The sequence below is a fragment of the Hemitrygon akajei genome, chromosome 2, assembly GCF_048418815.1.
Source record: "Hemitrygon akajei chromosome 2, sHemAka1.3, whole genome shotgun sequence".
NCBI classification, from domain to species: Eukaryota; Metazoa; Chordata; class Chondrichthyes; order Myliobatiformes; family Dasyatidae; genus Hemitrygon; species Hemitrygon akajei.
In genome coordinates this window covers 93,964,887-93,980,788 of record NC_133125.1, presented here as the reverse complement: position 1 = coordinate 93,980,788, position 15,902 = coordinate 93,964,887, and the positions used below count along the sequence as shown (strand labels likewise).

General features: G+C 39.0%; 1 protein-coding gene across 1 annotated transcript in view; it reads left to right on the top strand.

The window, feature by feature from the left end:
- The window catches only part of LOC140714547 (low-density lipoprotein receptor-related protein 1-like), a 1,940,354-nt gene that overhangs the window by 318,015 nt on the left and 1,606,437 nt on the right, over window positions 1-15,902 (top strand). The window contains exon 2 of the mRNA XM_073025830.1: window positions 4,456-4,578. Coding sequence (XP_072881931.1) covers window positions 4,456-4,578 — 123 coding nt within the window. The remainder of the gene's footprint in view (window positions 1-4,455; window positions 4,579-15,902) is intronic.

Sequence of the window (15,902 nt, the reverse complement as noted above, 5' to 3'; positions counted from 1 at the left end):
GGTATGTAGGAATAACAATGAATCAGATTCTGAATCATTGGGATTTCTGAACAGTTAGATAATAGATTAGAAGCGTTTTACTGTAGACAGGAAATGGTTAACAATTTTTGGGCTGGTTCTGATTTTCAATCGACATTGATGTGTAATGAAGTGAAGCAAGAGTGGAAAGAGAATTTTAGGATGGAAGCTTCAGCTACAAAGAAAGACCCCCATTACTCAGAACATGCCTTGTTCTCATTACTACCATCAGGGAGGAGGTACAGAAGCCTGAAGGCACACACTCAATGATTCACAAACATCTTCTTCTGCTCTGCCATCAGATTTCTGAATGGACATTGATCCCATGAACACAACCTCATTATATTTTTATTTCTATTTTTGCACTACTTATTTAATGCAACTATTTTATACGTACATATATATTCACATTTTTTTCTCTATTACTACATATTTCACTGTACTACAGTACTGCAAAAACAAAAGATTTCAAGACACATGCTGGTGACATTAAACCCGATTCTGATTCTCATTCAAAATCACACGTGGATAACCTAGAGTTTAGTATGTGGAAATTTTCAAGGATACCCAAGTGTTAAGATAGATCATAATGTGAGATTATACACTCAGTGGCCACTTTATTAGATATACATTTACAACTGCTCGTTAATGCAAATGTCTAATCAACACGCATGTTGCCAAATTCTCTCCGCAATCCCGGACACCCTCAAGAGGAGATGCCTCTAGAAGGAATGTTCCCACAATTTGTGACATGCTTTTTTCAAGTTATTACTATTGAGGAGGAGATACAGGAGCCTGAAGACATACACTCAGCATTCTAAGGACAGCTTCTTCCCTTCTGCCATCAAATTTCTTATTGGTCCATGAACAAATACCTAGCTTTTTATCTTTTTCTCTATTTACTGTACATATTTAGTAACTTATCATAATTTTTTGTTGGTGCACGGCACTGCTGCTGCAAATCAACAAGTTTCATGACAAACGTCAGTAATAATCAACCTAATTCTGAGTTAATGATGAACAGACCAGTAACATGAATATGTTCAAATGTGGAAATATTAGTATATTAATATAATATATAACAGACTTCATTCCTGTGTAAAACTAACTTGTAGTATTAAATATTCATTGAAGATCTTTCAGCATATAATTGGGCAAGATGAATGTCAGTAGATTCACAATGATGTGTTGAAGAAAATCTTCAAATTTTACAAGTATTTTGGTGACTACTCAAAGAAGCATGAATGCTTTCAGTTGAAAGAAGTAGTTTATTCCAAGAGTGCAAAAGACACAAATAGATTATAACCCATCAAGGAAGAAGTGAAAGCAATTATTAAGGGAGGGAAACCCAATACATGGAAGGCCATATAGAAAATTATATGGTTGTGAATTTTCTCCAGAAATTACTTTGGAATAAAATGACCTGGGATGCTATTGAGCCGAATCAATGTGTAAGACCTTCCTCAAGTCAAGAAATGGACAGTACAATACTATAAAAAATCAAATAGAATCAGGATTCCTGTAAATATTGCAAATATGGATTTTAGACAGAAAACAACATGAAGTTTATAAGAGCAGCTGAAAGAATACAAACAGTCTGAGTGAATAGGTAAATACCTGACCAATGGAATACTATGTGGAAAAATGTGGCATCATCTACTTTGTTAGAGAAAAAAGTCCCATAAAGAGAGATTAAGCACTACAGACTTAGCTCTCTTGCATTGAACTGAATGGAAGGAGTCCTTATTGAAAAATATTGAATTATTCTTACAGGACTTGGGAAGTAGGTTTTCACTGGCTGGTGTGTGATAATAAGAGATTAGGTCTCTTATCATTCAGGTCTGAGACTGAAAGACATTTCTCCACCTGTGGGTCTGTTAATCCTTAGGATTATTTACACAAGGGTAATCTGTAGGTTCAGTTGCTGATACATTGAGGACATTTACAAGGAGCACTGCCATGGGAAAGTAACACTTAACATCAAGGATCCCCACCATGCAGGCCATGATATCTTCTCACTACCACCATCGGGCAGGAGATACACGAACCGTAGGTCCCACACCACCAGGTTCAGGAGCAGTTATTACCCTACAACGATCAGGCTCCTACACCAGTGTGGATGATTTCACAGCCTATAGACTCACTTTCAAGGACTCTATAATTCATGTTTTCAATGTTATTACCGGTACTTTTAAATTTTGTTTTGAACATTTGAATTTTTCTACATGTTGGTCGTCTGTCAGACTTTGTTATTTTATAGTTCTACTGTATTTCTTTATTTCCCTGTAAATGTGTGCAAGAAAGGCAGTATATGGTGACATATACACACTTTGCTAATAAATTTACTATGACTTCGCTAGTATTAATGTAAGAAAATAAAGCTGCGGCAAAAAGTTTAATTGAATGACAGAGCTCGGTCCCTCTACCATAAAAGGCAAAATTTCCCAGTGGCCACCCATTTTAGTTCTTCTTCCCACTCACATTCTGATATGTCAATCCATGGCCTCCTCGACTCGCACAGTGTGAAGTTAATAACTCATCGGGGTGATTGATAAGTTTGTGGCCTAAGATAAAAGGAGATAAGTTATTAACTTCAAACTTTCTGCATAATCAAAGAGTTGAACTGCATGTGCATTTAATGAGAGCTGTATAACTCATCTCCTTCTACCTCAAGCCACAAACTTATCAATCAGCCATGCTGTGGATACCTGCTGGAGGTCCAAGATCCGTATGCTCCACAACCGCTGGACTAAGTGTGAAAATGTAGGAGGGGACTATATTGAAAAATAAATGTGCTAGGTTTTCTAAAATTGACTCCTTCTACCTTAGGCCACAAACTTATCAATCACCCCGGTATTTAATTTGAAAATGTCATTGCATAGAAATCATATCGTGTAGCTTTGAGTTTAACATAAATCTAGCACCACATTATATAATTTCTAGCCTTATTGTTGTGCATTCTGATATCAACTTTGCAATGTAGTTAATGGTCTATATAGGTTCAGTTATCCCTTTGAACTGTGTGAACATCTCTGTAGTTCTGTAATGCAATCAAGTTTTTGCTCCGTTGCTGGCATTTTGACCAACAATATAGCAAAGAACATAAAATAACAAACACGTTAAATAAATTGTTACTTTTGAAAGCGATCTAATTGTTTTGCACTGACCTATTTAAACAGTTCAATTCAAACGTTTTTATAACAAGGTATAGTTTCTCCCGCAGTAACGTGGTAACCGAACGTTCCTCCAGCTTGTGGCCAGTAAAATAAAACACACTGTCCTTCCCAATTCAATTGAAAAGAGCTGTCACATGTATTTAAGGAGGTTTTGATTTGCTTTGATGCTAGAGTAAATAGGCTTGTCTGCAAAGAATTTGCAGGCAAGAGGAAAGCAATGGGCATTCTGTTTATGCACATGAAAGTTTCATTACATTAAATGAAGGAATGTGTGGGCCCTAATGCTGGACAAAAGAGCAGAACATTGTTTACTTGTAAAGCTTTTTTCCAAGCCTTTTCCATATATTAAGGAATTAGGTGATTTTGATTAACCAACTCTGTTATTGCAAATGAAAGTAATAAATTCTTGAAATACTCAGCTAGAGAGGCAGCTTTAGTGGAGTAAGAAACTGTCTTGACATTTCTGTTCTTTTTTTTTGTTTTCATCCAACTGCAAAATTGCTTATAATTTACATTGTTTTAATTCAAATTTATAATCCTAAATGTAGAAAAATGAAAGATGAATTTCAAATTATTGATTAACTTAATCTAATGCAACTATGTTCAAGCTGCTGCACTGAGTAGGGGAAAATAGCTGAGATTTTTGCAAAGCTTCTGCACTCATGACTAAATCCATACATTTTAGGTTCAAAAGACTGAATAATTTACAATTGTGTCATTGTATGTTCAAAACAATGAGCAAGAAATAAGTGGAAGAATTTGTTTTTTTGTCTTACCCCAGGACTTTAGTACATACTTGGATTGATTGCTGTTCTGTCATATCCAACAATGCTAAGAGACCTGTGTGGGGGAGTCTTTAAAGTGGAAATGCTATAGCACTGGGGCAATTCCACTCTCTCCGCTTTGGAAGTGCAGGTCTAGTGGTATGAGTAGTCATAACAAACTGGGATCTTCCTTGGATGCAGTGGATGACCATGACTAAGGCTTGCATCTTGTCATGACTTCTGCATTGCAGAACTACCTTCATGGCTGTTAGATAGCATTGTTGATCCCATCTGCCCAGTCCACCAGAGCTGACTTCACAAGCAAGGATGTTCATGTCCCAATCCCGCTGAGGTATGAGGCCTGTCAACTGAACTCACCTGTGGAAGCATTATATCAGGGTACAGCCACAGTGACATGTAAACAGCTGCTTGGATTACTTGCAAACATACTTGGATTACTTGTGTTTTTAAAAGTTTTCCTCTCCTTTGATTTGCAGACCATAAAACATGTGGACCAGCTGAATTTCTCTGCCATGACCATGTGACCTGTATTTCACTGAACTGGCTCTGCGATGGTGAACCAGACTGTCCTGATGACTCAGATGAGTCACTTGATCAGTGTAAGTGAATCTTTACTCTTCATTAATCTGGTTACAAGCTTCAATGACACTTAACACAAGTTATTCTTATTTCAGTCTCTTCTGTGATCCAGTATTGAAAATGTTGCATATTTTCATGAGGAATCAATATTAAATCAGTATTCAACACTGAAATTTAGTCTCTACAGAAATATGATCATAGTTCTGTTAAAATTAAAGCTGCTTGCAATTATATAAATTGTCTTTATTAATTATTATGTATTATAATATTATATCCTTGTTATTTCTCTGTATATAGTATACATTGCTTTTCTGCTATTTGAGAATGGTTAACTTGTCTTTGTGTAAATGGTGATTTTAGATATTTTGTACTCCCATTAACTTACAGTGTGGCTACTGAATGCATACATTAGAAACTATCATAATTAATGTGATTAATAAAATTTAATTTTAGTGGATTTAGAAATACCTAATCCAATTAACTTTAAATTACACTAGACAACAAACTTTTTTGAAAGTGTTACATCCTCAGAATTTCTTTGCTTATGATAAAACATTTAGAGCTGAACAGAAATGTAACCTCAGACTACATTTGCATAGGAATTTGGAGAAATAAGACATTAACTTTCATGGATATAATGTGTTTAATTGCATAATGGTGCTGATGCTTTGCAATAGTTCAACTAAGCTCAAAATATTTTGTTGTTGATTTTCATTTATACTCAGTATTTGAAGCTTCTCATTTAAGTGTTCAACAGTCTTGATGGATTCCAGTTGCCCTGATACTGTTTCTTCATTACCATACTGACCTTTCACCGTGCTCCTCACTGACAGTGCCAAGATTTGCAGGGAAGACGTCTAGATGAGAATGCAGAAAATGAATCTTTAGTGAAATGTTGCACTTCATGGTTTTGTATGCTTGAAGCATATTGCCAACCAGCTGCACCTAGTTTGCTGCTCTGTAGTTGTCAAGAAAATTTGCAACAACATCCTTGAAAGTTTTCCATGTTATTTTCTCCAGTCACAGTAGAATTTCTTTGAATTGCCTGTCATTGATGACCTGTTTGATATGTGGACCAACAAAAATGTCTTCCGTAATCTTGGCATCAGCTGCTTGAGTTGAATTATGAATTAAGTAACAAATATGAGTGATTTCAACAAAGTAGTGCTTGATAGGGAAATTTCACAGTGATTTTCATGATCAGCGCCCAAAATCCATAAGACACATCCAAAAAGATTCAGGAAGCAAGATCTTTATTGTCCAGTGAAATAAAACTTGTTGGGAGATAGTTTGATCATTTGGGGGAAAAAAAACCTGTTGCCTGTGTAAAAGTACATTTTTCGGCTCTGAACAAAATATAATTGTTAAATAAATTGGATGCATGTTCCATGGATAATGAACATGCACAGCAAGATAAATTTTTGGCATGTTAAAACTGAAAAGCTTGCTGAAGAAACTACTAAATTACCAAAACAGTATTAAGACATTATTATGATTTCAACATGGCTACATTTTTTTCTGATTCCATTTGGCTAACTGGGTGAATACATTCATAGTTAAGTTCTCTGACATCCAGAAAACCTTTCTGAGAAAGTATTAACTAACATCTACTGAGGGAGAAAAATCACCTAGGCTTTCCACTCTTCATCATTTTCCAGTAATGTCCTGCTGGAGAATACTTGTAGAAATTGGATAAAGTGTTGCATCTCCCATGGCTGAACAGATGACTAAGGACTGTGGGCAGGCTCCAATGTGAAAGATGGCCTCTTGGACAAAATAATATAGAACAGCTGGGCATATTTGGAACCATGCCATACCTAGACAATATTATCTTCAGGGAAGAGTGAGAAAAGATTTTTAAGCCAATAATACCTACTCTGTAATAATTGGAACATGATGACATCCTTTTTAGCTAATTCTCTCATTAGCTGCCAACATTTCCCAACAAAATCCAAGCCTCTAAGTTAACAAGCAAATTTCAATTTCAGCACTCTAAAGCTCCTGTTCTGTCAATGGAAAATGGTTTTTATGTCATCTTAAAGCAGGCCAGCCTTTATTAAAGGGATGATAATGTGTTCGTTCAGTTACTGCAGATTCTTTTTTTCTATTTGTCACTTATCAAAAGAAAATTTTCCAGGTCTCTCATTGAACAAGGCTCAGACAAACTTCAGACATAGTCTAATAAACATCAAATAATATTAAAATAAAACATCACTGATGAAGTTATTAAAATTATTGAGTATCGTACCTACTCTTTGCTATTGGTATTACCAGTACTAAGTCCTAATACATTAATAACTTGGGGGTTTCCATACTCCATAGACTTAAATGGACTTGCAAGCAGATACTTTGTCTAGAACAAGTCAGAAGCTGCATATTTTGAGTCTTTATCATTCTACCTCAAGCATTCTCCATTTGTCCAGAAGAGTTCAGTTCCAAAATTAATCATCCAAAACAAATAAGTCTGCTGTCTGGCTCTCCATGAAGATTTGTTCTCTTTACTTCCATGCACCACAACTGCATGGTGGCTCAAGTTGAAAATCTCCTGCAGCTATTCAACAAAATTACATTAAAGACCACATTCAAACCTTGGCATCTACCACCAAGGAGGACAAAAACAGCGGTGAATGGAAACTTCAATATTAGCATTTTCCCCTTTGAGTCACACTCTACCTTAACCTGAAAAGATATTGCTTCTTAATAATCAGAGGGTTTAAATGGTGGAACTCCTTATCAATAGTGTTGTGGGAATATCTTTATTAGGACTGTGGCTGTTCAAGTTACAAATAAAACATTCCTCAGTTTTTCAATCATTCTTTTTTTTAGTAAATATTTACTTTGATCCTGGGTTCATCATTACCAGCTATTAACGCAATAATATTTAACTGTTCTTCCCTGTTTGCTATTTAAGTTGATTGATGATGCTCCTTAGAGAGTTAACATAATTAAAATACATTTTAACTGTTTTGCAACTTTATTATTATCACCTTTCAGATTCATCTTTAGTTTTCTGAGATAACTGAAGGCCAAGGCAATGTTAATGTAGCTCTTTACAACAGGTATTTCATTCTGCTAATTGAGTATTCATCCAGCATTCACTAATTATTAGGAAAAGATGTGAATGCTCAGCATGTCTTTATGTACATATGACCCAATTATGATCAATATGCAGGATCAGAAATGACTTGTATTAGCAAAGGAATTGTATAACAATTTTGTTTTAAGTTATTATTTCAGCTGAGTGGCTGTTGTGCTTTTGTTAATTTGTTTTAGTTATCCGTTTCTCCTTTATTTTAAATGTCTGATGGAAGATAGGATGGAAAGAGGGAAGCACGAGGATGTGGATGATGGTTTTGGCATAGATCTGGCATTTTCACTTCCTACAAAGAATAAAAGATTTTTCTTTCCAAGTTCCATTGTATCTGCTTAAACGTATTTCACCTGAACCCCACTACAATCATTGCCAGTCAACAGAAGACTTTCGGGTATGAGCAATAAATCCAATAAATATAATTTCTGCTTAATTTATTTGAACTCTAGATCAACAGAACAATTACTTGTCCTAATCTGCATTCAACTAGTGCTGCCAACGGAGTTTCAGTTGTGTTATTAAATAATCATGTCAACAGTAATAATAATTTTCAGCTGTGGTATTGACAAATGCACACATGATGTTTTTTTGAAAAGCATCATAGCAAGTCAGCAATGTAAGCCCAATTTATTTGGAATTTAATCACAGAGAGTACTTTATTTTTTTTGTTCTGTTATAACCTACATCTTGGATGCATTTTTGGATGTCAAATCTGGAAATGTATGTCCTGTGTATGATGTAGAAACTGGAGCAGAGGAATCAGTTACCAACACTATTCCCACATCCAAATAGACCCTATCACATTTCTTGATCTCTGATTCACATACCTAATAATAGTAATAAAAATGATCTTGGATTTGGAGGATTGTGTAAATCTTACACAAGAGGATCTAGAAACTTCTCAATCAATGTAAGTCAGGCAGGGATGAAATAATAAATTTGAAGTAAAATAAAATGAAAACTAATAATTAGAAATTAATAAAGATATTATAGAAATTGGTATATATCTAAATAAAGGAAATCATGTTTGCCAAATCTGCTAGTTTCACTATCCTGCAAATTACATCAGTGATGGACAGGTATGTTTATGATTTCAGAAAGTTTATTTGAACGCTCAGAAATCTTTGATTAAAGTGGCATACAAGAAATGACTCAACAAAATAGGCAGTTAGAGCAGAGCACCCCTGTGATCATCCCCCTCAAAAATAAGTACACAGGTTTGGACACTGTTGTGGGGGATGAGCTTCCAGGGTAATGGCATGGAGATAATGTTACAAGCACTGAGCATGGGTTTGTGGTGCAGAAGGTAAAGAGGGAGAAGAGGGGAGCAGAAGTGACAGGGGGCTCATTAGTCAGAGGAAAAGACATGAGATTCTGTGGATGTGAACGGGACGCCCAGATGGTATACTGCCTCTCAGGTGCCAGGGTCAGGGATGTCTCGGATCATGATCATGGCATTTTAGAGAGGGAGGGAGAGCAGCCAGATGTCTTGGTACATATTGGTACCAATGACATAGGAAGGAAAATCAATGAGGTCCTGATAAGAGAGTTTAGAGAGCTGGGCAGAAAGCTGAGAAGCAGAACCTCCAGGGTAGTAATTTCTGGATTGCTACCTTTTCCACACACTTGTGAGGGTAGAAACAGGCTGATTTGGCAGATAAATGCGTGGCTAAGAAGTCAGTGCAGATGGCAGGGCTTCAGGTTCTTAGATCATTGGGATCTCTTCTGGGGGAGGTATGACCTGTAGAAAAAGGATGGGTTGCATCTGAACCCAATGGGGACCAATATTCTCGCAGACAGGTTTGTTAGAGCTGTTGGGGAGGGTTTAAACTAATTTGGCAGGGGATGGGAACCGGAATGAAGGGACTCATGACAGGGCAGATGGTAAAAATGGAAAGATAGCGTGAAGTCAAACTGTGAGGATGGGCAGGTAGGTAATAGGAAAGTGGCCAGTGAGTGAGTGGGCCAGTGAAGGAGTGGAGATTTAAGGCTTTGATTCGAGAGATTCTGGCAGTTTTGGCAGTTGGACTGTGCAATCAAGTCAATCAAGATTTGAATAGCTCAGACTCAGCAGAAAGCAGCTGATTGGGCAATCGAGGTCAGGTGACCAAGCAGTTTGAAAAGCTCAAACAAATAAATAGAGGGTTACCTCAAGCGGAGTGGCCTGTGGAAAGCGGCCATTGAGTGAGTGAGCCAGTGAAGGAGTGGAGATTTGAGGCTTTGACGAGAGATTCTGGCAGTTTTGGCAGTTGGACTGTGTAATCAAGTCAATCAAGATTTGAATAGCTCAGACTCAGCAGAAAGCAGCTGACTGGGCATTCGAGATCAGGTGACCAAGCAGTTTGAAAAGCTCAAACAAATAAATAGAGGGTTACCTCAAATGGAGCGGCCTATGGAAAGTGGCCAGTGAGTGAGTGAGCCAGTGAAGGAGTGGAGATTTGAGGCTTTGACTCGAGAGGCTTCGGCGAGCAGAGGCTGAGGACGAGCTTCATTCCAAGTGAGGTAAGGCCAGGTAAGTTCCTTTCAAAGGATAAAGTACCAAAAGTTGAGGCAAGTATTGGGTAGGTCATGCCAGCTGAGATCGGCCCCGTGGTTTGTTCATCCTGCAGCATGTGGGAAATCAGGGATATTTCCAGTGTCCCTGACAACTATGTGTGAAGGAAGTGTGTCCAACTGCAGCTTCTGGCAGACCGCATTGAATGTCTGGAGCTGCAATTGGATTCATACTGGAGCATCCGCGATGCTGAGAAAGTCGTGAATAGAACGTTCAGTGAGTTGGCCAAACCACAGGTAAAGGCTACACAGGCAGAAAGGGAAGGGGTGGCCACTAGACAGCATAGCAGTTGGCAGGTAGTGCAGGACTCCCCTGGGGTCATCTCGCTCCTAAACAGATATACTGTTTTGGATACTGTTGGGGGAGATGTCTCATCAGGGGAAGGCAGCAGCTGCCGAGTTCACTGCACCATGGGTGGCTCTGCAGCACAGGAGGGAAGGAAAGGAGTGGGAGAGCTATAGTAATAGGGGATTCAATTATAAGGGGAATAGATAGGCATTTCTGCGGCCACAAACGAGACTCCAGGATGGTATGTTGCCTCCCTGGTGCAAGGGTCAAGGATGTCTCTGAGCGGCTGCAGGACATTCTGGAATGGGAGGGTGAACAGCCAGTGGTTGTGGTGCACATAGGTACCAATGATGTAGGTAAAAAATGGGATGAGGTCCTACAAGGTGAATATAGGGAGTTAGGAGATAAACTAAAAAGTAGGACCACAAAGGTAATAATCTCTGGATTACTACCAGTGCCACGTGCTAGTCAGAGTAGAAATAGGAGGATATTTCAGATGAATATGTGGCTTGAAAAATGGTGCAAGGGGGAGAGTTCAAATTTCTGGGGCATTGGAACCAGTTCTGGGGGAGGTGGAACCGATATAAACAGGGTAGTCTGCACCTGGGCTGGACTGGAACCAATGCCCTAGGGGGAGCGTTTGCTACTGCTGTTCAGGAGGCTTTAAACTAATGTGGCAGGGGGATGGGAACAAGTGCAGAGAGACAGAGGGGTGTAAAATGAGGATAGAAGCAAAAAGTAGTAAGGTGAAAATTAAAAGTGGCAAGCAGGCAAATCCAGGGCAAAAAGCAAAAAGAGCCACTTTTCAACATAATTGTATAAGGGCTAAGAGTGTTGTAAAAACAAGCCTGAAGGCTTTGTTTGTCAATGCAAGGAGCATTCGTAACAAGGTGGATGAATTGAACGTGCAGATAGTTATTAATGAATATGATATAGTTGGGATCACAGAGACATGGCTCCAGGGTGACCAAGGATGGGAGCTCAACATCCAGGGATATTCAATATTCAGGAGGGATAGACAAGAAAGAAAAGGAGGTGGGGTAGCTTTGCTGGTTAGAGAGGAGATTAACACAATAGAAAGGAAGGACATTAGCCTGTAGGATGTGGAATCAATATGGGTAGAGCTGCATAACACTAAGGGGCAGAAAATGCTGGTGGGAGTTGTGTACAGGCCACCTAACAGTAGTAGTGAGGTTGGAGATGGCATTAAACAGGAAATTAGAAATGTGTGCAATAAAGGAACAGTAGTTATAATGGGTGACTTCAATCTACATATCGATTGGGTGAACAAATTGGTAAGGGTGCTGAGGAAGAGGATTTCTTGGAATTTATGCAGGATGGTTTTCTGAACCAACATGTCGAGGAACCAACTAGAGAGCAGGCCATTCTAGATTGAGTGTTGAGCAATGAGGAAGTGTTAGATAGCAATCTTGTCGTGCGAGGCCCCTTGGGTAAGAGTGACCATAATATGGTGGAATTCTTCATTAAGAATGAGAGTAACATAGTTAATTCAGAAAAAAAGGTTCTGAACTTAAAGAAGAATAACTTTGAAGGTATGAGACGTGAATTAGCAAAGATAGACTGGCAAATGATACTTAAATGATTGACGGTGGATATGCAATAGCAAGCATTTAAAGATTGCATGGATGAACTACAACAATTGTTCATCACAGTTTGGCTAAAGAATAAACCAGGGAAGGTAGTGCATCCGTAGCTGACAAGGGAAATTAGGGATAGTATCAAGTCCAAAGAAGAAACATATAAATTAGCAAAAAAAAGCGGCACACCTGAGGACTGGGAGAAATTCAGAGTCCAGCAGAGGAGGACAAAGGGCTTAATTAGGAAAGGGAAAAAAAGATTATGAGAGAAAGCTGGCAGGGAACATAAAAACTGACTGTAAAAGCTTTTATAGATATGTGAAAAGAAAAAAGATTGGTCAAGACAAATGTAGGTCCTTTACAGTCAGAAACAGGTGAGTTGATTATAGGGAACAAAGACATGGCAGACCAATTGAATAACTACTTTGGTTCTGTCTTCACTAAGGAGGACATAAATAATCTTCCAGAAATAGTAAGGACCCGAGGTTCTAGTGAGAAGGAGGAACTGAGGGAAATACATGTTAGTAGGGAAGTGGTGTTAGGTAAATTGAAGGGATTAAACTCGGCTAAATCCCCAGGGCAAGCTGGTCTGCATCCCAGAGTGCTTAAGGAAGTAGCCCAAGAAATAGTGGATGCATTAGTGATAATTTTTCAAAACTTCTTAGATTCTGGATTAGTTCCTGAGGATTGGAGGGTAGCTAATGTAACCCCACTTTTTAAAAAAGGAGGGAGAGAGAAACGGGGGAATTATAGACCGGTTAGTCTGACATCGGTGGTGGGGAAAATGGTAGAGTTCGGTTATCAAAGATGTGATAACAGCACATTTGGAAAGAGGTGAAATCATTGGACAAAGTCAGCATGGATTTGTGAAAGGAAAATCATGTCTGACGAATCTTACAGAATTTTTTGAAGATGTAACTAGTAGAGTGGATAGGGGAGAGCCAGTGGATGTGGTATATTTAGATTTTCAAAAGGCTTTTGACAAGGTCCCACACAGGAGATTAGTGTGCAAACTTAAAGCACACGGTATTGGGGGTATGGTATTGATGTGGATAGAGAATTGGTTGGCAGACAGGAAGCAAATAGTGGGAGTAAACGGGACCTTTTCAGAATGGCAGGCAGTGACTAGTGGGGTACCGCAAGGCTCAGTGCTGAGACCCCAGTTGTTTACAATATATATTACTGATTTAGATGAGGGAATTAAATGCAGCATCTCCAAGTTTGCGGATGAAGTGAAGCTGGGCGGCAGTGTTAGCTGTGAGGAGGATGCTAAGAGGATGCAGGGTGACTTGGATAGGTTAGGTGAGTGGGCAAATTCATGGCAGATGCAATTTAATGTGGATAAATGTGAGGTTATCCACTTTGGTTGCAAGAACAGGAAAACAGATTATTATCTGAACGGTGGCCGATTAGGAAAAGGGGAGATGCAACGAGACCTGGGTGTCATTGTACACCAGTCATTGAAGGTGGGCATGCAGGTACAGCAGGCGGTGAAAAAGGCAAGTGGTATGTTGGCATTCATAGCAAACGGATTTGAGTACAGGAGCAGGGAGGTTCTACTGCAGTTGTACAAGGCCTTGGTGAGACCGCACCTAGAATATTGTGTGCAGTTTTGGTCCCCTAATCTGAGGAAAGACATTCTTGCTATAGAGGGAGTACAGAGAAGGTTCACCAGATTGATTCCTGGGATGGCAGGACTTTCATATGAAGAAAGACTGGATCGACTAGGCTTATCCTCACTGGAATTTAGAAGATTGAGGGGGGATCTTATTGAAACGTATAAAATTCTAAAGGGATTGGACAGGCTAGATGCAGGAAGATTGTTTCCAATGTTGGTGAAGTCTGGAACGATGGGTCACAGTTTAAGGATAAAGGGGAAGCCTTTTAGGACCGAGATGAGGAAAAACTTCTTCACACAGAGAGTGGTGAATCTGTGGAATTCTCTGCCACAGGAAACAGTTGAGGCCGGTTCATTGGCTATATCTAAGAGGAAGTTAGATATGGCCCTTGTGGCTAAAGGGATTGGGGGTATGGAGAGAAAGCAGGTACAGGGTTCTGAGTTGGATGATCAGCCATGATCATACTGAATGGCGGTGCAGGCTCGAAGGACCAAATGGCCTACTCCTGCACCTATCTTCTATGTCTATGTCTATGGTAGGTCAAAATTGCAGCCAGCAGGGTGAGTATCAGTGCATTAGAGATGCAAAATCAAAAAGGATAGCAAATACAGTACTCAAAGTGTTGTATCTCAATGTATGGTGTATAAGAAATAAGGTGGACAATCTTGTTTCACTGTTAGATTGTCATGCATGATGTTGTGGCTATCATGGAATCATGGATGAAAGTATGGTTGTAGTTAGGAGCTGAATGTCCAAGGTTGCATGTTGTATTGGAGGGATAGGGAGGTAGGCAGAGGTGGGGGTATGGCTCTGCTGGTAAAAAAAAATAGTATTGAATAAGTAGAAAGATGTCACATAAGATTGGAAGATGTTGAATAAAGAAACTGGAAGGGTAGCTGGGATGTGAACCACAGATTACAACAGGAAATAGAAAAGGCACGTCAAAAGGACAATGTTATGATAGTCATGGGAGACTTTAACGTACAGGATGATTGGAAAAATTAGGTTGGTAATGGATCCCAACAGAGTGAGTTTCTTGAATGCCTACAAGATGACTTTTAAAGCAGTTTGTTCTTGTGCCTACTAGGGGATCAGCTATACTGAATTGGGTGTTATATAATGGACTAGAGGCAATTACAGAGCTTAAGGTAAAAGAGCCTTTAGGAACCACTGCTAACAATATGAACTTGAAATTTGGTAGGGAGAAAATAAAATCTGACGCAGCAGTATTTCAGTGGAGTAAGGGGAATTACAGTGGTATGAGAGAGGAGTTGGCCAAAGTAAAGTGGAAAAAGATACCTGCAGGGATTACAGCAAGCAACAATGGTGTGAGTTTCTGGGAAAAATGAGGAAGGTGCAGGACAGACGTATTCCAAAAATGAAGAAATACTCAAATGGCAAAACAATACATCTGTGACTAACAAAGAAAGTCAAAGCTAATGTAAAAACAAAAGAGAGGACATTACAAGTAGGATAGATAAAGGAGATGCAGTGGATGTTGTATATTTGGATTTCCAGAAGGCCTTTGACAATGTGCCACACATGAGGCTGTGACCAAGTTAAGAGCCCATGGTATTACAGGAAATTTACTTACATGGTTAGAGCATTCGCTGATTGGTAGGAGGGTATAAAAGGATCTTTGTCTGGTTTGCTGCCAGTGACTAGTGGTGTTCCGCAGGTGTCGATGTTAGGACTGCTTCTTTTTATGCTGTGTATCAATTATTTAGATGATGGAATAGATGGCTTTGTTGCCAAGTTTGCAGATGATAGAAGGATGGTGGAAGGGCAGGTAGTGTTGAGAAAACAGGAAGGCTGAAGGACTTATACAGATTAGGAGAATAGGCAAGGAAGTGGCAAATGAAATACAATGTTGGAAAATGCATTGTCATGCACTTTGGTAGTTGAAATAAACATGTAGACTATTTTCTAAATGGGGAGAAAATCGAAAAATCTGTGATGCAAAGGAACTTGGGGGTCCTTGTGCAGAACACCATAAAGGTTAACTTGAGTTAACCTTTGAGTCGTTAATAAGGAAGGCAAATGCAATGTTAGCATTCATTTCAAGAGGTCTGGAATACAAAAGCAGGCATGTGAAGCTGAGGCTTTATAAGGCACTGGTGAGGCCTCACCTTGACTATTGTGAACAGTTTTGGGCTCATTAACTGTGCTGGCATTGGAGAGGTCCAGAGGCAGT